The 27561-nt window shown below is 33.0% G+C and overlaps 1 protein-coding gene across 3 annotated transcripts in view; it reads right to left on the bottom strand.

The window, feature by feature from the left end:
- Window positions 1-27561, bottom strand: part of LOC115880570 — a 185298-nt gene that overhangs the window by 99344 nt on the left and 58393 nt on the right. For all 3 annotated transcript variants that reach the window (XM_030897825.1, XM_030897826.1, XM_030897827.1), the window contains exons 5-6: window positions 5557-5777; window positions 1854-2058 (exon numbers count right to left, since the gene is read on the bottom strand). In XM_030897825.1, coding sequence (XP_030753685.1) covers window positions 1854-2058; window positions 5557-5777 — 426 coding nt within the window. The remainder of the gene's footprint in view (window positions 1-1853; window positions 2059-5556; window positions 5778-27561) is intronic.

Below are 27561 nucleotides of genomic sequence, written 5' to 3'. Positions count from 1 at the left end.
AAATCCCAGCAAATTTCGAACTGTTCAAATATTGGCTCCCCTATGAATGTTACAGCTAAGTCGTAAATAGGGTTTTTAAAGGACTCTCTATGATGAATACACAAGCCAAATTTGAACAATTTTGGAGAAGCCGAAGTAATTTGACAAAAACATCTATTTTTAAACTAAAACTGAACAGGTAAAAATGCAAAACTAGTCAGGTACAATGCAAAACCAAGCAACATATCTTAGGTTGTCAACCTATGATTTTAGCATTGTCAAATGTAGTTTATTGTGCTGTCTACAGGGTGTTTCAAAAAATATGTGCCATCCCTCGTGGGGAGATTCCTCACGTAAAAATAAGATTTATTTTTCATATCAACATAGGTCCGATTCTGCTTTGTAGCTACGACACAGTGTGTTAAAGTCTTAATAATCTTTCGATTTATTATAATTTTCTTCCAAGTACTTTTAGTGATTCGAATGAAATTTTGAGGGTATAAGTTAATGCAAGTGATGCCTATTTTCCTGCTAAAAAGTGTCAATAAATTCAATAGGGACGTGCATATGGATTCTTACTTGAATATTTTTGAAAAAAAAACATGTGCGCCACTGGCTTTTTTCTTTTGATATAAAAATTGTCTAGGCCGTTAACTTAACAATAACTTTTAATTGGCATTAAAAAGTTATATCTTGATATTTTGTCGAATTCGGCCTCCTCCATGAGATAAACGCAATTGCACAATTAATAAAATTAAATTAATAAATATACAGGGTGGTCCGAACTGTATTCCGGAAACTTTGGCAGCATATTTTGCAGATAAAAAGAAGTAAAAAAGTAAGTATATATATACTTTTACAACAAGAGAAAAAGATGTCAGTGGCCTACACGCTTTTTTTTAGAAAAGTACTCCGGTGATAACAAGGACAATAAAATATCCCTGGTGAATTTGTCGACACTTTTTTAGCATTATAACTACGATTTATTTGAAAACCGGTAAAGAAAAAATATGTTTGTTTTGTCGAGATTTTTTTTACCTAAAAAAGGTCTCTTGGTAAAAATCGCTATTAGTCATGGTTATCGATATATTTGGAATAGAAATTATCAATACCTGTTATCATTGACATAAATTCAACATGTTGACTAAATAGTTATTAAATCATAAATTTGAAATGTTTTTGTGCTAAAAGTTCATCAGAAACTGTTTTTTCCTCATTTTCTGCAGAAAAATTTATGATTAATTTAAAAAAATAAAAATTTCCCAAATTTACCATTTCTGTCAAATAACTATCTACTCAACGTGTTTATTTTTTGTCAATAATGGCATGTATAGACTATTTCCATTCTAAATATTGTGAGAGAGATTGCTCGTAGCGATTTTTACCAAGAGACTTTTTTTACGTAAAAAGCCACTGAAATGTATATTTTTGCACTCTGTAGTTTTATACAGGTACAGGCGAAAAGTTATTACTCGTCAAAACAGTTAAAGAACATTCAGGTGGCGCCTCCTACAAATAGGAGTCATATTGACATTAAAATCGGATTTCCCATGTTAAAAAACTACCAGACACCAATTTTTATCCAAATATTGACGTTACTTCAGAAATTATTTGGAAAACATCGAAATAAAAATGAAACTTCTACACCCTGTATCTTCGAAAGTAAGCATTTTAGGATGTATACGAACTTTTTTACTTATTTTTATCTATAGAATATATAGCCGAAGTTTCTGGAATACAGTTCGGACCACCCTGTATAATTTTTTAAATAATCAGACCGTGATTGAGTCGTGTCATAATCCATATTGTGAATCGACCTTAAGGCTTACTTCTTCGAAAATATTACCAAAAAGAAAGCTTTTGTAAGAACGTACCTCTGGCTTTTTGTAATAGTGTGATTGTCGGATTCTGTACCCTGGGCAAACGTGGAGTTGTGGAAAAGCTTCCAAATCCAGGGGACGATTGACTGGTCGGCAATCTTCTATCCAAGGTCGAGGACAAATTGATGGCTGTGTCACTGCTACCTTCAGGCAACCTCCAAGGTGGTTCGGATGATGATGAATCTGGCGTGGCTATATTCTATTAGAAATATATGTATTTTCTTAGTTTTTAAACATATCTGAAGTTTGATAGTCTAATATACAAATTTATTTATGTCGTTTGAAGGTCTCAATAGACACCTCTTTGTAGTATGATTGAAAAAGAAATTCACTTTTGCCGGAAACTATTTTGTTAACTTGAATATATGGTTATACTTATAAACATACACCATATCGGCATTCGAAGGTGGTTAAAGATTGTCTAGAGAAGCTAAACAAATTAGGCATAGATAATAAATTCCTCCTACTCTGGGTGCCAGCCCGCCAAGAGATAGAAGACAATAATAAAGCAAACAATCTAGCTAGAACACTCCACCAGAACTGTTCTGCTTCCCAAGTGGAAACCAACTTAAAGCGGAACACAAAAACCTGGAAGGCTCTATCGGTAAACCAGAATGGGAATCCTCCAACGGACTAAGATACTCGAAGAAATTTCTCAGAACTTATGACCGAGAAAAATCAAAGTCTTTCTTTGATTTATGTAAAATCAATCTTCGGAATATCACGGGATTTTTAACAGGACAGGTTTTTTTGACAGGTCTCCGTAAAGAAAACCTCAGTAAATTAAAGCTAAGAAACATTGGCGAATGTAGATGTGGGGAAAATAGGGAAACACCAGAACACCTCATCACTGAGTGTGCCGAGATGACAACCATCCGTGCCATGAACTTTTGACGACTGATATCGGAGGTGGAGAACTAACTCTGCAAAATTGTCTCAGATGCTGGCTTTTGTTAAAGCCCTGAGACTGTATGATGAGTGATAACTCATTAACTCAAGAAAGGGGGCCATAATAGATCTGTAAATTCACGGTGAATAACCCTTCCTCCAATACATTCTACATTCTACCATATCGGCAATACACCATAAGTCGGAGAGAGAAAAATGCTAGTGTTTGTTAAACACACACTTGATTATGCTATATTTCATGCGCTTGGGAGAAAATACGTGCTCTTCTTTCTTTATTTATTACATTTAACTGTATTGAGTGTATAGACTGTACTCTTCGTACACACGAAAATCCGCACCCAAAGCCTGATCCTGTTGATGATATTTAAATAATAACGTGAAAAATAATGTTAATTGGATTTTTCCAGTTTGATAGGGACAATATGGACAGTCGACAAATAATTTAAAATTTAAAATATATTTTATTAATTTTTCGACCTCCTACCTCCCCATTGGTAATTTATTTATATTCATTTCAAACAATTGGCCAAACTTAATTATAAAATATACATATAACAACTAAAAACATGTACTTCTTTTGCTCTAAAATTAACTGAAACTTGTTATATGCAACTGACGCAATTGTTTATTATAATAACAAATTTTGTTTTAAACTTCTAAATTTTGAAAATATGTAAAGAATATTTAACAGCATAGCATCTGCTTTTATATGTAAGTATACATTAAAAATATACAGATGTTATAAAAATAAATTATACTAATCGTTTAATAACATTTTATAAAATTTCCTGAATATATTTATTTAAAAAAAATTGAAATAATGTTTTTAAAAAATGTTATTTTTTGAACTAATACGTACAGAACAATAATTGTGGGTAACAACTCTACTCTATGATTGGCAAAGCTTTATGGCTGAGAAAATATTTAATTATTACTGGCATAAGAGTTCCAAAATGATAGACATTTTTCTAAAATCTATACGTCTTTGTTTTACGATTATTTTTCGAGTATGATTGATTATGGCAGGGAAATATTTTAGGTGCCACTTTAGTAGGTGTTTAAGAATGTAGCTTATGAACACGACACCAAAAAATGTTCCGAGGTTATGAGAAAATCAAGATTCAGATAAGCAAAGAAGAGTTCATATTTGTTTTTTACTAGAATCACAGGAAAACCACTTTATACCGATTGGTTTTCAACTACAATAATTATTTACCCATTTCTGGAGTAAGAACTGGAAACGACAAGCAAGTCGAAGCATAATGGAAGACACCTATCCTAACTGATGAGGAAATGCAAAGTTCGAGGAAATAAAAAAATAAACTAAGAGGAAGACTATGGATATATTTTCCGAAAAATTGACCGAACTTGCCACAACCTCTGCAACTCTTTACAAACCAAAGGTAAAAAAATGTCCAAAATCTATGGGAACAATATTGTAAAACAGAAAATCCTCCTGACAAACCAATGGTGTCAGTATTTTCATCAATTCTCAAATGCCAAAAAGAATATGGCGACTAAAGGACCACCAAGATAACTAATAATTTATATAATCCGTTTGATGCTGATGAGATGCAATAGAAGAAGGAAAATGAAATTTACATTAGATAAGGCAACTTGAGAGAGTTTATTCTGTTAAAAATCTGCTGGAGGGCAATGGTAATGCAACTCTTATAAAGTATACCCCAAAATAGGATCATTAATTAACGAACAGATACTTTTAAGAGTTACGAAAGATATATTGAATATATGAATCTGGTGTTATCAGATATTTTATAATTCAATAATACCGGCATAATTAATTAAAACTTTATCTTAATTCTTTATCTTAATTAATTATATTTTAAGGTCGCCATGAAAACCAGGAAAAAAGACGTGATTTAAATTTACCGTTTCTCGGTTACGTAAAAAAATTAATAATGGTTTAATCACCTACATCGGACAATACTTGAACAAACAGCCCAATCATTCTAAATTCTAATGCAAGAAAATAATGTAGTATTCGGAATTTAAATGTACTCAAACTCGAAGTAAAGGGCATTCCAATAAGAGGTTTCGGATGTTGATACAGTGCACAATTATACGTGGAACACAATATCTGCCAAATGGCCATCACTACTTCTCTGAAAGCACACAATTCAAACCTAACTGAACATATTTCTGGAGTTATGTCACGAATTATTCGCCTAAATTTCTTCTTTCAATTGTTGAATGTTTTGCGGATTGTTTTCGTTAGTTTTCCTTTTCACATAGTCCCACAAAAAATAATCTAACATCCGAAACCTCTTATTTAAATACCCTTTAGAACTAGTAATGAGCGAGACTGTTTTTTTCTTCAAAAAGTTTTATTTGCATTAAATTACTTCAAATACTATTTATTTCAAGATCTTCTTTGTAGAAAGTGCCTTAAGTCCATCAAAAAAGTACAAAGACTTGTAAAAGTCTTGTAGGAAGACAAAGATCATGTCTTGTATTTGCATACTTGCATTTGCTCATCACTAAATAGAACAGAAGGATCGCTGTCAAATTTACGGAACGGATTATTGCTGAGAACAATACATTAATGTATTAGGATCTTTCTTCATTTCAGTTTCATGTGTGAATTCTGATCGCCTTCAAATCACCGCACCAGAAGACACACTAAAAAAAATGACAAAAACTATACCGCAATGATCCAGTTGAACGAAGAACTGAATTCGTTTTTTTATATGTTTGTTTATGTTTAAATATTTTTATTTGTTTTTAGCATACTTCATTAAATAAAACTTTTTGATCACGCTGTACTCACGTCCGATTGCGTTCTGCTTTTCCTACTCAACACCGGAGATTGAAAATTGACGGGCCTGAATTCTTTCCTGTCGGCCGTTGGACTAGAAGTGGCACTTTTTGGTGTCCATACCGGCGACACCGGTTCATCCCTTTGGTTGTGGAAGGTTTGCGAGTCGGTCCTGAGGATGCCTTTCAGAGGGGGCGTAGGGGGATAACGGGATTGGCCCGGTGACCAGATACCTAGAGAAAAACCTTTGGTTAGCTAAGAAAATGGTAAACTGCAAAGGTACGTGGATGTATAGTTATTTACTGTAGCGTATTTTTAGCGGCTATTTTCGTTCACAACCATAAAAAATTGAGTTAAAATATCAAAACAATTATTTGTAATTTTATATCGCCACCAAAACAAATAATTTATAAATGAAAATATGTGTTTTATGTATGGAGGATAGAGGTAAGGAGAAATATCTTCGTGTATTGAAAAGAGGTCGTAAAAGAGGGAAGACTTAAGATGGCGCTGTTGCAGCAAAACTTCTACATTTGAAAGAAGCGCCAAATATTTTTAGAACAGGAATTAAAAAGAGATAGATAAATATGCGATTTCTGAAGGCTGGTGTTGCCTCTCTTTTTGACTAACTTCACTTTATTTATAACCGCTAACTTCAGTTCGCTCCTTTATTGCTTGTTAGCGCCACTTTGGTAATTTAGTGAACCCTTATTCTTCCCATTTTGGTGACCATTTTTTCATGAATCTCCTTACCTCTTCTACCTCCTATAGTTTTATGTAAAAGGTTACTATGTTAGGAAAAAAATATAAATTTCTCTGGTTGGCTTGAATAAGGAACACTTGAATAGTTATATTTCGCATATTTTTAATTTTAATACCCTGTTCTGCAGGAAACTTGCTAACCCTTTATTATCCATGTATAATTTTTATGATAATACCATTTAAAGTATTGATACGTTACTGCAAAATATCACAACAAGCACAAATAATTTTAACACATATTTTATTTTTATACTGTAGAATATTTAATATAAATACTATATCAAATAAAAAATATTTTTTCAGAAGAATGTTATTTACGTATGTATATTAAATATTTTCATACATGAATGATGCCTAGAAAGATAATGAATTATTTTCTAAACATAAAATTTTTAAGGGTAAATAATTATTTTTAAATGTATTCGATATATCATGCTAAAATTTAGGCAAAACACGTTCATGCAGTCTGATTGTTAATAATGTATGTTACGGTTAAGGTTCGAAATTAAGTTAATCTCAATATTACCCGGTTAATCTCGAGAATAACATAAAACAAAACAACCAAAGACAAAACCAGACCCAAACATTAACATGTTATTGTCGACATTAATTGATATTGCCTTCATTTCGGAGTTTAACGGTAACAATAATATTATAAAAATAAAAAACTTACTAATAAAACAATAATAATGCTAGAATACTAAATTCTTAAACCAACTATAACACCTGGGCATTAAAATCCATGTAACAGAACATTATAGGCTATAACGTCCTCTTTCAAAAGGTTTCGGTAAACAAGTATGTACCTAGTAACACCTTTGCAATACAACGCATAGGTTGCTTTCAAACGTTATATGTTGCGTTAAATAAAATGTTATCCAAAAATAATAAAATAATGATTAAAAAAATACATATTACATCTTTGTATGCACTACAGGCGTCAAAGCTCCCAAATTTTTTATCCTTCGGGCCAACTGTCGGAATATTGTTACACTCCAGACATGATTATATTGTGCCCTTGGTGTATAATCATCTATTATATCATAGTTTTCTTATCGGATATTAGATAGTTACCTCAGATGCTCAAAGAAGATGCTTCTTTTAAGCATTACAATGTTCATCATTGGCTTTATAACGAAAAGGCGTATCTATATCGTTTTTTGGCAATTTTGAGATATCAACTTTATAATATGCCCAATGGGATATTTTTTAGTGTTGAAAATTGGCGTATCTCAATAATATTATACCTTATTCATTTTATGTTCATTTAAAAATTTGCCTTATAATAAATTGCTAAATATTAGAATTATTAAATTGCTCTCCTCAAAAGTGCAAAAATCGATAAACGCATTTTTGTCATAAAGCAGACGATATGATATGTATGTCAAATATGTATTATGATTTAAATATATACGAATATGATCGAAAAAAACCGGCGTCCAGTTGGCTTGGAAATGAACATCGATGCTATTCCCCATATAATTTTACATATAAAATAACAGCGATCTTCATTTCATAGCCATCGCTGACGCTGTTTTTTCGATCATACGATATTTTGATTGTACATGTACATAGTGTCTAGGGTTCACTTAATTTGAGTTGTTTGTCGCTTTATTAGTGAAGCAAGAATTAGAAAAGAAACTACATCTTGTGAAACGAAATTTGCCGTAAGCAAAATTGTCAAAGCCTCCTTAATTTTAATGATACAAGGTAATTTCGAAAATGTTGCAATTTGAAATAGGCAGTCTTTGTATCTCAGATATCTAACAACTTATTGAATAAGGTATAAACGGATTCTTATAGAACTTTATTCGAAAACCTCAGCAGGGTATATATTTTTTTCATAATATTTAACTTCTTGAAATGTGATCACAACTTAATTTTTTATTGGGTACATTGTATACCGGGTGCGTCTCAAAAGTGGCTCACCCCTATAACTTTTTTATTTTTTCAGTTAAAAAAAACGAGATTTGGTATGTTAGTATATGATATAAACTGGGATTGATTGACGCATTCAATTGTTTTCGGTCACTTCCTGTTTCACCGGAAACGACTACAACTTTTGATTTTTAAATGGCACCCTCGATATTTTTTTACTTTATTCGATAGAAAATAACACTCTGAAAAGAATGACATATCATATGTCAACTTTTGACATTTTCGCATATGGGTTATTTGAAATTTTAACTTGCGGTTCGTAACGAAAAGTTGACTCGAAATACCATCATATCATATTATTCGTAAAAAAATGCTTTTTCCAAATATGCTAATGAGCCACCCTCGTTCCATTTGAAAAAATTAAGATATGATTAAAAATACGATTTGAGCATTTTCTAACTGGCCAGCACAAGACACTAAAACCATTAGACGATCAAATCTATTTTTCCAAGGATCAAATCTATTTTTCCATTAAGAATTAGTGTTTTTAACATAGCCGTGGCACTCTAGATTGAATTTTAAAATACGATTTTTTATTAAGCGAGAATGTCAAAAATTGATATATGATATGTCATTCTACTCAGAATGTCATTTTCTATCGAAAAAAATTAAAAAATACCGAGGGTGCTATTTAAAAATCAAAAGTTGTAGTCATTTCCGGTGAAACAGGAAGTGACCGAAAACAATTGAATGCGTCAATCAATCCTAATTTATGTCATATACTAACACACCAAATCTCGTTTTTTTATCTGAAAAGATAAAAAAGTTATAGGGGTGAGCCACATTTGAGACGCATCCGGTATTTGTTAAGAAATCTGTTATTTTGATAAGCAACCACAATTACATAATTACAATTACAATTATCATTATAATATACATAATAATATACACATATATAAAAACATAAAAAATTAAGAGTTGTGTAGTAACATTGCTGCACCTTTTCGTTTTATCCGAAGAAGATAGGATAAGTTCTCAAAATTTGATTTACTTCGTGTCATTATTTTTATGGTTTGTTAATGTATTTTTTTATTTTAGTTTGTTTATTTGTACTTTGTTTTGTTATTACTCTTTGTTGTCTTCACGGATTATTCAGAGGTAGGTACATTTTCTTCATTCAACCGATGAATATCGGTTATCGAATGGGACACAACAGATGCTAACATGGTGTGTTACGCTGATAATGCAGCCATTATCGCGGAGACAGAGGACGATATGCAGAGACAGCTTCATAAATTCTATCGGGTAAGCCGTGAATTAAACATGATTATCTCCACAGAAAAAACTAAATGCTTAACTTTCTCTAAAGAGCCGGTAAGATGCAAACTGGTATAGTAGAAAACAAAATTATTGAGCAGGTATCACAGTTCAGATACCCAGGAATAGATATGTCGCACTACCATGATCCAGAGAAAGATATAATAAGCCAGATAAACAGAGCATGTCAGGATGTCTGGGATAAATAGTGTGGACAAACCCCTTTATGCGAACAGACAGCAAAATTAAAATTTATAAGACCTGAATCAGACCAATAATGACAAATGGCATAGAAATCCGAGAGGAAACAAACAAGACCAAAAGCATGTTAAGAGTCACTGAAATGAAGAACTTAAGAACCATAATGGGGAAGACTAGAAGAGACAGAGTTAGAAACACAAATATTAGACAAAAATGTGGAATATAGGACGTAGTGAGATGGGGTAGGCAAAGAAAAAGACAATGGTTCGCACACGTAAAATGCATGAAAGAAAACAGGCTACTACGCATAGTCCTTGAAGGGAAACTCAGGGGTAAGAGACAGCCGGGAAGACCTCCAAAAAGATGGAAAGACAGTTGGCAGTCTACCTCGCAAGAACTCCTACAGAGGCAACCTTAAAATTAACAGATAGAAAGATCTCAAATAAGTAAAAGAAGAAAAAGAGAGACATTTTCTGATTACAGTAGAAAATCGATCATCTGATCATACTTTGAAATGTAACGTTGTTTTACTCAGTCATAAAAACGCTGGGACAGCATAATAAATATATGTATTTTACCCTATTCCTTAAAGGGCAATAGAGGCAATAAATTAAAAAGCTTAGCAATTAATCATTTGGGAATTTCCATTAACAAAATTCGCGGAATTTCAGGAGCGTCCCAACAACCATATATTTCTTATTATTTAATATTATTTCACTTCAGAACCAAAAATTTATAATATTAGCAACGTGGAAACATATCTAATTGGTTTGCACAATTTTTTATATACAAGGTGTTCGATTCGAATATGCAAATATTAAATATAATTTGAGAACCATTATACACATATAAAAAATAAAGAATATAGAAATTCTGTGAATGATACTTTCTCAAATGAAATAAAATGAACGAACCTAATAAAATCTAATAGCAGTAACTTAATTAATATATAAGAAAAGGCGATTTGTTTAATTATACCTAATTCTCAGTGCTTTTAGTTTTATTACCAATTAGATTTATTACCTTTTTTTGAAACGATATTCGATTGATCTTATGTCAAATCAAGAAAACAATAATTCGATATTAAATAAACAAAAAACCGTGGATCTGATCTCGTCACCTACCTGGGAAAGATGATAATATGAAGCAGGTTTGAATAGTATTTTCGTCACTAGTGACTCATTTTTAAGTATAAATAGACGCCCCTCGTCTCCTACTTAACTTTTCCAAACGCCATTAGTTTTTCATTCATTCATTCAGTCGTTGAGATATTCATCGAGCAATTTCCATTAAACTCCTTTTTTTATTATTCCGAAATGGTTTACGTCAGTTTTACTATTTCCGCGGTTATTTTTTGTTTGGAAAGGATTTCATTGAAAAAAAAATTCAAAATTAAGCGTGGTGGATTAAATTTATAAAAATCAACTATAGGTTTTTTTTAATTTTGAACTCGAGTCTCCTTTCTCGTTAGCATTGTCAGTAGATGATGAACAATAATAATGAGTTTATATAATAAACATCTGCTGATATGGTTAGCAAAATGTGCGCCTAGAATATTAAAGTGGTTTAATATATTGTGGTTGATACTTGTATTTTTTGTGATAACATAAGGATGCAATTGAAAAAATTGTTTTTTTAGCATAGATATTGTTAAATTGAAAAGTACTAGATCACCAATTCAAGAGTTTAAGACTATTTGGACTAAATTTTAAAGTTATTCGAAACTCTACACTGTGTCCCCAAAAAAGTCATACTTTTTGTTTTTCAAAATGAAACATTCTATATATTATTTCGTTTTGAGACAATGAAAACGTACCCGGTTACCGAAAGAATTGACATGATTCTAATAACCGGTGAGGGTAGTGAAGTTATATTTGCGAATTTAAATGAAAAAATATCCAAACGATATTTAGTAATATATATTTTTTAATTATCATAGTTTGTTGGAATGTTGCATATGCATTACCTAGCAATAACAGTTAAAGGCAAAGGGTTCGAAGATATCGAGGAGAAACTAGAAACCACGCTAAATGTCAACTTATTACAAAAAGAATTCTTTAAAACCCAACCCCACCAAAACTAAAGTGCGTGCATACCACCTGAATTCGAGACAGGCGAGCCACGGGACGGAACACCACTAAAATACACAGATATGCCTACTTATCTTGGCGTCGTTCTGAACAGAACATTAACTTAAAATATCGCTGTGAAAAAATACGCAAAAAAGTAGAAGCACGAAATTCCCTAATAAGGAAGCTGACCAATAGCAAATGGGGAGCCAAACCTATCGTGGTCAGAACTTCTGCTCAAGCTCTATGTTTCTCAACTGCCGAATATGCCTGCCTAGTGTGGTGTAGATCTGCCCATGAAAAAAAGGTGAACATTAGCCTGAAAGAAACATTCAGAATAGTGACAGGTTGTATGAAACCTACCCCCTTAGAAAACCTTTACAAGGCCGCATGTTTTACAAGCCCCGATTTACGCAGAAAAGCTAATGAACATACTGAGAAGCTAAAGCAAACCTTTGTTGTTCGTCACTTAATTTTTGGCCAAGAGTGCGGCCCAAGTAGACTTAAATCCATCGTTACTTAAAGCCACCCTCTGGATGAACCTCCCTCCCACTACCCACTTAGTGAGGACCCATCAAATGGTGTACAATCGGGTATGCTGAACAGAAATGAATGCAACTGCGGCGCCTTTCAGCACATGGAACATCTTCTTCAAAGTCCTGCCTGCCTCCACAGATGTGCCCTACACGACCTATGGCTGGCTAAAGGGAAGCATTGGACGTAGCACATCACTGGGCTAACAAACTATAATCCGGATACAAAAAAGTAAAGTAAAGTAAAGTAAGTGATGGAATGTTTTCAAGTATTACACCTCACATAATATGATTTATAATATTAAAAGTTTTTTCGCTATTCGTGCTCAGCAAGAGGGCACTAATCCTGACATTTGGTTCATTCTGTAACTAATTTTAATTGTTTGTAACGCTCACAGTATTAAATATTTTCCTTAATTTAATTAAGAACAATCTTCTGATTGTCTCGGGGTTTTTAATAGGACACAGTCTCCTCAACAAACACGTCAGTAGATTGAAGCTAATCAACAACGGCGAGTGCAGGATACTGTGGGGAAAATGGGGTAACATCAAAACACCTTATTACTGAGTGCGCCGAGATGACAATCATTCGCGTCATAAAGTTTCGATTGATATCGGAGATGAAGAACTAACCTCTGTAAAACCGTCTCAAATACTGGTTTTTGTTAAAGCTTAGTTAAAAGGTGGCTTTGCAAAAATATTATGTATTAGGAGAACGTTTTTGTTGGAGTGTTAAATTTGTTAACGCCAAAAATGAGCATTAGGTAAGTTATAATATCAAAACTTTCGTACTTATTCTTTCTTACCTGTGCATAGTCTATGTTATATTGCAAAACAATGTTATTGTTTCTGAAAATTTGTTTGGTGTCATTTTGTCAAAGATTTTATGAAAATTTTCTTAAAATTTTCCGTCGGATAAATCATATGATGGCGATATAGTGTCGAATTTCGAATTTAGCTTGTTATTTCTTCTTCTAGATCAAAATAATTATAAAACCCCTTAGATCCCCTAGATGCTGCATGTTGTTGTTGAAATCTATCTGCCTATGACAAAGTACGAGGATGTTTTGAGTTTAGATCACTTAGATATATACTCCATATACTCTGTTTTTTCTCAGGTAAGATTTCGACAGACGATGACAGAAGAAATTCAGATGACGTCTCATACCAATCTATTTATTTTACTAAAAAAAGTTTCTAATATTTTTTAAGTTAACTATGGATGGGTTTAAATATAAATCCGTCATGCGTCGTCTCTTGTTGTTTTTAACCAGTCTTATTGGTCTATTTCAAAAATGACAGATCATACTTCAATTTTATTGGTTTGACGGAACGATGAATGACAAACGGATGCCGATACGTATGAACTCGCCTTTAGATTTTTGAGACTTGTTAAAGTCTTGCCAAATTATAGGTTATAATTTTGTGTCAATTTGTTTTGGAAGATGATGCATTTTGATTCGTTTTATTACGTGTGCTTTGTGTCTTTTGAAGTCAAGTGGAGGAAAAATCGAGGGAAAATTAACTGTAGACCCAGAGCACAGTTTATAGTTAATACTCGCTTCAACAGGCAGAAACTCTTATACACCAATAAAGTTACCATCAATACAGTTTGTATACCATCTCGTCGTAGATAAGTGTATCTCGTATATACCGGGGATGCAACTTTGTTCAAGTTAGCAACCGATCGTTTAGAAGCGATGTCGAAGCATGATCGGTACTATGTTCATATCAAAATTATTGTCGCTTTATCAAATCGGGTATAACAAATATGGTATCACTATCACACTCTTGCACACGTGTGCGACACGGTCTAGGCTGTCGCCTCGCCACAAAGGGAGAAATTAGAATATCGCTACGAATCGATGCTGTTACTGAACATAGTGCCTCAAGCTACAAAATTACTTGGCCATCGCTTTGAAACATGAACTAAGTTGCACCCTAGTATACACATGCTACAAGGATTGTACTAAACATATACTACTGGAGTAGCTGTAAAATATCGACATCACACGATAGGTAAATAATGGATTTTAGTACTGCAGAGAAATGTCAAAAGGTACTGGTTTAAAAAAATTAAGATTAAAGTTAATTAATCAACCTTTAAGGTATAAAATTTGGTATCTAAGTGTTATTATTAATAAAATAGTTTGTTGTTAAAATACATTTTCTATCTAAATGAATCTAATGATGTAGTTACTAATTATTTTTATGCCTTTAATTCCCAGTGATATTCCAATTAATATAAGTATTTCAATTAATAATTCCAATAGACGCGTTTTCATTTGTCGGCTTTTGTCGATCGGTATAGGCCTAACTTCAAATGGAAATGAAAACATCTCAATTGGTAAAAGCAGATCGGCATTTAAAGCCAGTTTCCAAGCTTTTCTATTACTCATCTTTGCATTTTGGCCTGTACCGATCGGCAAAAGCCGACAAATGGGAACGCGCTTTGGGATTTTACGTCAAAGAAATGACACTTGCAATTTATCAAATAAAAAACCGAGGTTGATTCAGATTGATTCATATACTAAGCTTCGCAATTTTTCTTCACCTGGATTTCTGAGATTGATGTTATAACTGCTTGTTAAATTTACTATTACACCGAAAACTTGGCAATGTTTTCGCCGGCAAAACGACATTGCTAACGGAAACTATAATATATTTTTAGTTTTGTGTGTATATCAATGTTTCGTAAGTTTTATTTATTGAGGTAACTCCGACATTTTTATACCTAAACCCTATATTTTACACTATAAATTAGAGAGGAATATTAAACATTATTTAAGTTATCTTTATATTTTCGATTGATGTCTACATAATATATTTTTATTTTTGTATTTATATACAGGGTGAGTCTTAAAAAAGTGCAAATATTTTTAGGGCTGGTAAATCTCGTTAAAAGAAACATCTACCGTTTTTCAAATAAGTCCAAAATAACCGAGTAATTTTACTTTGAAAATATCCAAAAAAGAATAATTTTTTGCTAAAATTTTGAGAACCAGGAGATTTTTTCTGGGTTTTCTTTCTTGTAAATTTAATCTACTACTTGTGTTCCCATATTATTAAGAAATTATGTTTTTTTACTAAAAACTAAACAAATTACCAAAAAAAAAATCAAAAGATTCCAAATTTTAATTTTCTTTTCGCGGAAAAAAACCTTAAAGTCGTGTTTCTGGGGTCGAAATGTACTAGCCCTAAAAATAATTGCACTTATTTAAGACTCACACTGTATAATCTAATTGTTAAAAAATTAAATACAAAGTGTAACTAAATTTCGGAAGGATATTATACAGAGTTAACATTTGGAAAAATATAAGTATAATTGGAAATATATAAGTACATTTTACATAATTACATATTTTTGGAAAAATATAAGTACATTTGGAAAAATAAAGTCTTTTTTGATTATAATAGTTATTCTCAATTTTGTATAGTGTAATTACATAGCTGAAAAAAAGGTGCACCACCAATCAGTCAAAATGCACTATAAATTAGTTTCTAAATTCTGGACGAAAGTTTTACTTATGTTAACATCATCAGCTGATGATTCAATGAACTAACTGATGTAGTCAGTAACTAATATAGTTTTAACATGAATGAGAGTTTAATGAAAAATCTAGTTTTCACAAAATTTTAACCGTTTAAACTGTTTCTTATTATTTCTTGTCCTCCGTATAAAAGTTCATCAACAAATTGTCAATTGATTTCGGAAAAGGCTAATATCGACTCTGAAATTCAAATTTAAAAGAATTCATATTAAAAGATAGGGTTTTCTACAGGGAAAAAATCATAATTAAAAAAAAATCCGATTTTTTTTAAATCAGATTTTTTTTTTATTTTAATTCAAAACAATATTTAAATCGGATTTCCAAATGACTAGGACTTATTTCCAATTAAAGGCCTATCCTAAATGGCTAAATCTTTATAATTCTGTTTGATACGATAATAATCCCCACCATGTTATATGGAAGTGAAACTTGGGTGCCGTACTGCCGGCACATGAACGAATTAAACAAGTTCCAACAGAAACACCTCAGACAATTGTTAAGAATCAAATGGTACCACCATGTCCCAAATTCCTTGAAAAAACTAGCTGTAAGAGCGCTGAAGTCATGATTACTAAATCCCGGTTAAGATGGACTGATCCCGTATACAGGATGCAAGAAAACCGCCTACCAAAAGCTCTTCTTTACGGTGAGATTGTAGATGGATAGGAGGAAACGTGGTGGACAACTCAACAGGTACAAGGATGTTTTCCGAAAAATGGAGGAAGCAGAGCATAATAGAAGGCAATGGAAATGAATGAATCAATCAAAACTCAGTTAACAACGACAACCAAAAAGTAAAAAGGCAAAGTAATGAGATTTTTGAATGTCCGGCGTGCGGAAGAAACATAACATCACGTATCGGGCTTTTCAGTCACAGAAAAGCTCATGAAAGAAAACGCCTTTCATAACCATCTTCTGATGCGTGTCAAATACTCTTCATAAAATCATAGAAGCAGATAGATTTAAAATTTATTGAATTACTTAATTTATCTATTTGTTTTTTCTAATATTAAAATTCATTTTTTTCCATTGATATCTGTGAAAGTTTCTCTAAGTTAAAAAAGATATTAATGTATTCTGACTGATGTTTACATTAGCTTTTCGATTAATTTATTTTTAATTCGTGGTTGTGTCATATTTTATTGAGAGGATGTCTCTCACTAAATTAGTTTTTGGCATCGGTCAGAGATCATTGAACAATAGATTAGATGTGTCTAAAATAAACACCATCAGGTGTGATATTTTAAAAAATACACTTTCAAAAAGATTGATATTTGGCAAATAGTAGGAAATTAGTATTTTAAAAAAATTGATATTGATATCTTTTAGTGAAACATCAGGCTCTCCTTGTCAGGCAAATTGAAAAAAAAGTTTAAACGTGATAATAAAAAGCAACTGAGGTTTTGATTGTGCTAATATTGGATGGCAAGTTCTTGCATTGAACATTTTAAAAATTGTATGGTTACATTATTGAACTTATTGCACAAGAACAATCGAGACCACCGAGATTATTAAATGTGGTGTGAATATTTTATGTTAAAGGCTTGGTGCATTCTCCGCCGATGCTGCCACCGCCGGAGAATATCGTAAATAACGAATACATACAAATATACGGGTTTAAATGGCGAGTAAAAGAATAAAAATAGTAAATAATTATTCTAAAAGTGTTAGAAAGTATAATTTGTGGAAATTCTAAACAAAAAAATAAAAAGGTAAATATTTTGATATCCTCAGAAGGTCTAACTTGCATTATAATTTATTATTCCAGTTAAAAAAAAATTGATGAGTTCGACTACGGTAGCGAGCATAGTTTTATCACCGGGTTTGCTAGTGGGGCATAATTGGAGCTATTTTGGCTATAAAGAAACTTTTTAAAGGTACATAATTATAATTTTAGAAGATGTTCATAAAACATTTAATCGCTAGTTGATTAAAAAAGTATACCATTAAAATCAATTATATTTCATTCTCTCAAAGAATACTAGCGTGTACCAGCGACTTCGCGTCGAATTAATCATTTGTAATGGTGATGATAAAGCAAAGCAAGCATTTCCATTAACATACAAACTGGATAAAATTTTCTCACCTTTATGTCAGCATGAGAAAATACAATATGGCGATATCATTATATAACTTGGTAATATTTGAGGGGTAGTTTCATCTCGTTGGAATTTGACTTTCGAAAAATCTGTTTGCCAAAAATAAGCTTTTTTCGTCAAGCAGTTTAAGCAGAATCGTGGTTAAGAAATTACTCAACTTCACCCTGTATGATTTTTTAAAAAAATTCAAAATTTCAAAAAAGTAAAAAACCAAATAAATTATGCTTGTCAAAGCGTTTTCCCGAAAGACTAACCGTTTTTTAAATAGCAAATATTGTAATATTTGAGGGGCGTTTTCATCCTCTTGGAATTTGAGATTCGAGAAACCCCTCCTTATCGAACCTCTACACTTCACAGTCAATCCATTTACCAAAAATCAGCTTTAAACCTCAAGCAGTTTTAGCAGAATCGTGATTACTCAATGGTCATATTTTATGAAGCACCCTGTATAAATTTATAAAAAAATCTTAAAATATGTAAAACAACAAAATAAAATATACGCGTTTAAGAGTTTTTCCGAAAAGCTCACCGGTTTTTAAATAAAAAATATTTTAATATGTGAGGGATAGTTTCACCCCCTTAGAATTCGAGTTTCGAAAAATCCCTTCTTATCGAACCTCTACACCCTAAAGCCAATCTGTTTTCCAAAAATTAGCTTTTTACGTCAAGCGCTTTAAGCAGGATCGTGATTAATCAATGACCAGATTTTTCGAAACACCCTGTATACATTTTTAAAAAATCTTAAAATATGTAAAAAAACAAAATAAAATATACGTGTTTAAGCGTTTTTTCAGAAACTTGACCGTTTTTTAAATAAAAAAATATTGTAATATATGAGGGGTGGTTTCACCCTCTTGGAACTGTAATTTCGAAAAATCTCTTCTTATCGAACCTCTACACCCTAGAATCAACCTGTATGCCAAAATTGAGCTTCTTGCGTTGAGTGATTTGAGCAGGATCGTGATTAATGAGTATGTCAGTCACTTAAGGATTTTATATATTAGTATAGATGTCTATTTCATTTTTTGATTATGTAACGAGCACTTTGTTTACTCACTTGTTTTGTCGAACTGCTTGAATCCATTTTTACTTTTAATCAAATCGGGGTGAGAAACTACGAAGCTATAAAATGTTGTTTCGGGAGAGTTGAATATCCGGGAAAGTTGAGTTATTGAATGTTATTGTACCTAACAACGCCCTCATTACGCTCTCCTTTACGTGTTAACATTTTTTCTGAAGTTTTATTAACATTAGAAATTGTTACAACAACACACGACGCGACGCCTAGTTCGAATTCTTTTTCACTTATTTTTTACTACCCGAAACAGCGTTACATCACACAAACCTCGTAACTGAGTGTTTTATAGTTTCCATAACTACACTAGCAAAAAAACTAAAATACTTAAATATTATGACAAAACCACGATTTCAATATTATTTTAATGCGATCAACATGACGGCTATCACGTGAGCTATATATTGATAATTTCAGATTTTTTCCGTAGAGAGTGCGGCGGTCGGAATTTGTTAAAATCAACTGAAATGCACCAAGCCTATATTAGTATACGTTAAGTGATGAGTAACGTGTTTTGTCAGAAAAAAGGAAAATTCATAAACATGAGTATGGGTAAAACCATAGTAGCAAATCTAGTGGCTAAAATTAGAACTAAATGTTTAAATCGGCAAAAAATCAAAAAAATAAAAAAAAACTTTTAATAAAAATATCAAAATTAAGCAGTAATGAAAGACTCGTTATCGTTATTAGTTATTTGCGATTGCGCGGCAAATCTACATGTGCGAGAGTATTTATAGATAATTTCAGATTCTAAAGAAATCTGCAAGTTGCTTTATAAATTTCATTAAAATTGTTAACGGCCATTCCAACCTTGAGAAATAACAAAATCCTAATTTTAAATCGTTAATGAATTGAAAACATCCGTTTTAAATTTCACGATATCGATTAGTGAAATTTTTAGTATAATAAATGCCATATTACAAAAAATATCTTGTTTCTTAAATAATTATGTTATTTTTTAAAATACCCAATCTAGATCTTGTTTTATAAAACAAAAATCACCATCGGAGACATACTGTATATCTGATACCATAAATCTATAATTTTTAACGATTTTTAAATTGCAAGATATTTTTAGTTTGCCAAAAAGATTTTCCAACTTTATTGTTTTCCAGGCCGTTTCAAAAGTATACGAAAATTTGGAAACGTGACATATTCAAAATAATTTCGTATAAAAATAGTTTGTGGAAAATGAAATGGGTTCTGTTTTATGATACACACATAATAATTTTATGTTCTATTTAGTATTGTTTAATACTTTAAAATATGCGTGTAATTAGTCACCTTTTGGCAGTATTGTATAGTTCTAAGGTAATAAAGCAATAAAAGTAAATAGAGACGTAATTTTCTATGTAGAAACATAGAAAACGATAGAAATCGTCGATAGAAACATAGTAAATCGCATGCAAACTTTGAACTGTCCAGATATTGGCTTCCCTGTTAATTTTACAGCGAAGTTTTTTAATGGTCTGCGTATACTGAACACACATGCCAAATTTGAACAATTTCGGAACAGGTAATAATGCAAAACGAGGCAAATGCCAACGTACCTTAAGTTATCTTATAATTTTGTCAATGTCAAACTTTATTTTCTAAAAATTAGGGTTTTGAATCAGAACCAGTTTCTCATTCGAACCAGTTTTAAATTACAAAAATGCCATTTCGGAGACAGTAACCCGTAGGCGTATTTCCATAATATACCATGTAGAAAGCATAGGGTCTCTAAGCCCCGCCTCCAAGCTTATTTCAGCATTGAAGATGTCTCTAACGCGGTATAGAATGAAATAGGATAATGCGTCAAATGCGGTATAGTATGGAGTAGGCTTCTCAGCGTTACAACGGGATATAAATTACGTGCTCACGTAATTCTTAGTCACTTCTTGCAGTTTGCGATCATTGCGAATTGTAAACAAGCATTAGATGCATTAGGATACAGTATGTTAGAGATTATGTTAAAAATATAATACATAGATAATCATAATTCTAGATTTTTAGAGTGCATCAGCTTCACAAGAGTCAACAACTGGCAATTTACCAAAAAATAGTGCTGTAAGTAACGCTACTACTAGGGAAGATAGTTTTGAACCTCAGCATGTTTTATTGAAAACAAATATGGAAAAAATATTAGGTTTAATACAGAAATAAAAAAGTAATCAAAAGCTATCAGTGTTGATAGGACACATCCAGGAACTACTGAAAGACGTATGGGAGAAAGAAGAAATACCAAAAGTGTAGAAAGAAACAATAATCTGCAATTTACATAAGAAGGAAGATAAGAGGGAGTGTCAAAACTACAGAGGTTCTCTCCTAAATGTAGTGTATAAAGTACTGGCAACATATGTAAAAGAAATATTAGTGGAGGATGTTGATGAGAAAATTGGAGAGTACCAATGTGGATTTAGGAAAGGTACTGTTGACCCAATATTTACCCTTAGAGAAATACAAGCGGAGAGTTATGATGTCTACAAATTAATTCTGAGAGAGGTAAACGATACAAGTTTGAAGAAGTAGATACATTCACATATCTAGGAGCCGTATTTCTAAGGAATCCAAATGTAACTCAAAAAATAATGGCAGGAAATAGATGCGTCAGGGCACTACAGAAAATTATTAAGAGTAAGAACATTTCTAGAAGTTTAAAAATCAGAATGTACCAAACAATGATACGACCAATAGTGCACGTGAAACGTGGACGTTCAGTGCAACGGAAAATTCGAGGCTACAAATTTGGGAAAGAAAAATGGTGAGGAAGATTTTTGGAGGAAAGAAGATAGACAACATATGGACCAGAAGAACAAATGAAGAATTAAATCAACTATATCGGGCTCAGAGTATAACGGGAGAAGCAAGAGCACAAAGACTGACATGGCTGGGACACATTGAAAGAATGGCTGAAGCAAGAATTCCTAGTATGATAACAATAGGTGAAATAGGTGGAAAGAGAAGGAGGGGTAGACCGAGAATCAGGTAGAAAAAGGATGTAGAAATGGACTTGAGAAGGATAAGAGTGGATGGATGGAGAATAAAGGCAAAAGACAGAAACAAATGGAGAAAGATAACCAGTCAAGCCATGAGCCTTTTAGGCTTTTAGAACTATTATATATGTATAATCAAAAGCTAGAAATATTAACACGGTTTAATAATATGGTCACATCATAAATGTTAATACACAGCGACAGTTAAAAACAATTCTCAGAAATACTACAATAAACTGTAAAAAAACAAGTATTTTAAAGTGCAACCAAGAGCTTGATCCTAAAGAGCTTTGGTCGCGCTCACAAGAAAGGCTCATCAGGCAGGCCATCGGAAGAGAACAGAATAAAAAAGAAAAAATGGTGCTTGAGCATAAACATCACCGAAAATACACCAAATGCCAAAGGACATTGGTATTTTAATACTTGTAATTAAAGCTGAGCATTGCAGTTTAACAGGAAATAGCAATGTTTTTTATTATTTTTTGTTTAAGTGTCTTATATTTTAATGATTAATTTCATTAAAATCTAAGACACTTAAACAAAAACTGTTGTTTGTTTTATATTTGTAATCATGTTTTTAATACAATGATAAATAATAGATATATACTATTTTAAATAAATGAATATTACTGTTTATACTATGAAAGGTTACGCCAGTAATGCGACTACGAACTATACCCGATTTTGGCGCATTTCCCAATTCCATTCTATACTGCGTGAGAGTCATCTTCACTGCTGAACTAAGCTTGGGGGCGGGACTTAGAGACCTACATGGTATATTATGGAAATACGCAACCCGTAGGTTCTATAAGGTAGTGCATAATGTAGACAGCACAACAAATTACATTTGACAATGACAACTTAAGGTATGTTGCCATTTGACTGGTTTTGCATTGTTACATGTTCAGTTTTAATTGAAAAATAAATGCAGATTTCCTTAAGTTATAGGTGCCCGGTGGCGTAGAGGTACAGGCTCTCGTCTACCAATCTCAAGGTAGTGGGTTCGAATCCCACACCCGGCATTTCATCAGCCGAGTATTTTTATTAAAATAAAAATAGTTTGGGTACCTAGGTCGACTCAGCCTTAAATGAGTACTTGGGATTTACAATCCTGAGGTAATAATAGGCGGTTGAAGCGTAGTGCTAGCCACATTACCCTCCTTGTATACCGAACGGCTCTAGTATGGCAAGCTGTACCTTGCTACTCCCAAGGCGTTAAACGCTATATACGGGAGCTATTATTATATTTTCTTAAATTAGTTAAAGAAATGCAGATTTTCTTAAATTAGTTAAAAATGACTTGTCCAAAATTGTGTAAATTTAGCATACCTATATGCATTCAAATCAACAGGGTATCCAATAATTGAACAGTTCAAAATTAGCATGGGATTTCCTGTTTCTAACGCCGATACACCACCCGGTATATTGAATGTACGCTAATAGAGCTTCATTAATATAATTACATATTTAATTAATTGATTTAGATGATTTAATTCATCACATTATATAATAGGATAATAGATTAGAATATGTATACATTTCAGTTAAAAATAAAAATTAATTGTAGTAGTTTATTCCAATTTTTTCCCAAATTAAAAATATATTATCTTGGAGTATCTCCCAACTATTTTGTTTGTCTAAGAAAGATATACAATGATAATGATGATGGTGATGTTATGAAACAATATAATATATTTTTACAAGTACGTATATACATAAAAGGAAACTAGTTAAATTAAAAAGATAATAGAAGAATAGACTTATTAAATGCCATTTTTGTCCATTTTTTAAGATTTTCAACCAAAGGTGGAATTGTAAACTACATACACAGAGTTACAATATGATGCCAAAAACGACAGACGTGTTAAATACATTTTATCCCATTCGAATTAAACGGCGAAAATACCTCAGACTTTCTGTGTGCTGTATGTCCATTGGCGGTAGACAAACAAACAGAAATATGTCCTTGTGTGCTGTGGACCAGTGGCTGATACAGAGGGGGCCCATGGAGCCTAGCCCCCCCCCCCAAATCTATAAATTGGGTTAAATTATTAGGCTTTTGGGTTAAAAATGGCACCCTAAAAATTCTAGATTATACTTTTTATTTGCCCTCCCCCTAAAAAATTTTGTGCCCGCCCCTGCTGCGGACATACTGCCGTTTGCTTGTCATTGCCAGACGAATAGTTTTTTTTTGTACTGTGACTTCTCTATTTTTTGAATAATACTACTTAAAATATTGAATGAAACTACGATTGGGAACCATGTTTTTGGGAATACGGACGCAGAATAAGATCGGATAAGGACGGGAATACGGTAGCAGAAAAATTAAAGAAATTTCACGTCTAAAGGACAGTCAATAGTTTTTTCATTTATTTTTGAAGTATACTAATTTTTCGGTAAGTTCCTTTCAAAAAGCGTGTCAGTTTTTCCTTGTTTGGCAAAATTCGAAAACATGGACAAAATGCATCTAGAAAGTCTGCTCCTCAATTAAATTAAGAAAATTATAAATTCTTTCCCCACCTGCACTAAAAAAATAATTTATAATAATTCTTACTCTACTGAGTGTGAATATACTGTGAATACATATTACATTAATTTATTACTTTAGAGTGTGTGTAGTCGAATTTAAAGTGTAACATTTAGGCTGCTCTAAATCTAAATATTCTAACCTAAGTTGTTACCGGTTCACTGAAAAGGCAAACTGTTTTTCCATATGAAGTTAGTTTAGAAAGATAATGAAATGAAAGTATTGAAAATAATAGGAATAAATACTAGAATTGATTTGACATTGAAAACATAACAGTTATTCCAATTTTAAAAACAAAGCACTCAATTCTCATTCCAGGAGCAGTGCATCCAAAAACTGAAACACTGAGTCTATTATATATTGCTACCTACTCGGCGTAGAAGTAGTTGCTCTAAAATGAGGTACAGGAGCTTTCATCTCTTGTTCGGATTCAGCACTTCTTCATCGAAATAAAAATCACTTAATAGTACATTTCTTCTTGTTCCAACGGAACCATTTTCACCACATCTTTCCTCCGCTTGCCGCCACACCGGAAACTGTCGTATTTCCTTTCATTCGCGGCAAAGAAAACAAGAACTACGGGCAACAAAAACAGCTAAATATCGCGGGATGTCGAAACGTCGACGCCGAAATGCGAGCGGCTGAAAAGCGTCGCGACGAGCGTCGGTACGCAACAGCGTCGGTTGGCAGCCGTCGGTCGCCGAGAAACACCGGGAGACCGATTTAGATGGATCTTGGCTTTAGGTGGTAGATACGGGGACAAGTAGAAAAGTGCATTGATGTAAGGATTTGCAGTTATTATATTATCCTTAATGTTGAAGCCAGCGAGTACTGATTTTTACTAGACCAAAAATTAAGCTTTATCATTCAATTGCTGTTTTTATTGTGGATGAAGTATTAATGAATTGGTATTACGAAGGAAGTCCATTTACGAACTCCATTTTTTAGTTATACTACAATTTGGGGTGTAGGATTCGACTATTCACTAAGACTTCCCCGATAGATGGTCTTCTAAGGCCTACTCTCTTAGGATATTAGTACCTACAACCGAAAAAAATTAACAATTTTCCTTGATTTAAGAAAACGGGGTTGTCACGGGATTTTTAACAGGACATTGTCTTCTCAATGAACACCTCAGTAGATTGAAACTAAGAAACAACGGCGAATAAATATTCTGTGGGGAAAATTGAAAAACACCAGAACACCTCATCACCGAGGGCGTCGAAACGACAACCATTCGTGCCATAAACCTTGGTACGACTGATATCGGAGATGGAGAACTCACTTTTGTAAAACCGTCTCAGATACTGGCATTTGTCAAAGCCCCGAGACTGTAGTGTCCCTGCCCTTAGATAACTCAAGAAAGAGGGGACCGGACCTCCCAAATAGAATCTACAATCTAGGCCCACTGTTTACCCTCCAGATTTGTGAACTGCATCTTTCATTGTCGTCCTGTTGAGCTCACGGAGGAATTAGAGGGGGATATGCTACTACACGTATTTCTGTAGGATAAAAATGGTGTCACTTTTGTTGTTTGAGCGGGGGCAAAAGTAAACCACTTGGACAGGACCGGATTAGGTAAAATTTCAAATATAAATGCAAACAACGGTTAAAATTTGCCTTGAGCTAATGTAATATCATTGTGTAATATTAATCGTGTGTATCGCAATGAACAAATTTACTTAGCATGATTCCACCAAACTTAAAATAGGCATAAAATAATAATTAATGTTCATTCGTCAATTCGGTCATCACCGACCTATACATTGTTTACATTACCTGTGAAATGTTACTCCGGTGAGTTTCTTCGAGTCGATACCTTTCTTGCTCCTGAAATTGCGTCAGCACACGACACCATGGTTTTTATTGTTTTTGAAACAGAAAACACTCAAATTATCGATGAAAAACATTACATTTTGGGAAAAATTCACAAATAACAAAAACGAACCACTATCAAATATGGCTGGCGGCTGGGTGGACCTCTTTTCGCACACAGCTGTAGCGCCTCCCCACTCTTATTCCTCCATGTATTGAGCTTCATAGTATTGTTAATCCGACAATTTTAAGTTAGAGCTTTGGCCACATAGCAGTAAATAGTAATAGGTAGCATGTCTTAAATTTCATTCCTCTAAATGCGATTTCTTGTGCTCTGTATAAGCATCATCAAAAATTGGCACAGAATGTTTATTGGAGCTCTCTTTTTACTCCTAATACAATTTCTGTACATTTATTTTGATCTTAGTCCCAACCATGTGATGTTTTTTTTGAAAAAGTGTTCATATTGAGCTGTAATTCAAAATTATATTTTCGTCAATGAATGTTTGACACTATTTCTAGTGGTATTACCCAGTAAGTTCTGTATAGCAGTTTTGATGCTCTTTCACTTGATTAATTTAAATTAAAATTGAAGAGAGTGAATTCTGTTAAAGTATTTATAATAGTAATAATATAATAGTAAATTATTATTTAAGAAAACATTCGACCAATGTGTACTACCAGTCATGTCCTATGCATGCGAAACTTGGACACTTAAAACAGACATCATAAGGAAACAGCAAGTCGCACAACGCTGGATGGAGCGAAATATGCTGGGAATGACCACGAGAGACCGTAAAAGAATAGAGTGGATACGACGGAAAACACAGGTAATAGATATCATCCACAGAGTCAAGTTCCACAAATGGCAATGGGCAGGATATAGATGGACCACAAAAATAACAGCATGGTACTCACGAGGAATTAAGAGACCTAGAGGAAGACCGAATCTGAGATGGGACCATGATATCAGGAAATTAGCAATAATAACTTGGGCCTGCATAGCCAACAATTGCTGTCCTCCATTCGCGAACTTCCAGTTCCAGTGCTTTACGCTCTGGGCTACACGAGAACAGTTCTGGAAGGAGCTGTGCGCAATAGCCTGGTGCCTTCATATGGCGCGGAACAGTTCTGGAACTTTATGACTCAATTGAATGGAGTGAGAGTATCGCGTTCTTGAACAGTTCAGAGCTGCACAACTGCGTGAATGAAGGA

This window comes from Sitophilus oryzae, unplaced genomic scaffold, assembly GCF_002938485.1.
Source record: "Sitophilus oryzae breed Bouriz unplaced genomic scaffold, Soryzae_2.0 scaffold_1637_pilon_pilon, whole genome shotgun sequence".
In the NCBI taxonomy this organism is placed as follows: domain Eukaryota; kingdom Metazoa; phylum Arthropoda; class Insecta; order Coleoptera; family Curculionidae; genus Sitophilus; species Sitophilus oryzae.
Note: the sequence above shows the minus strand (reverse complement) of the source record. Positions and strands in the feature narration are given on the sequence as shown.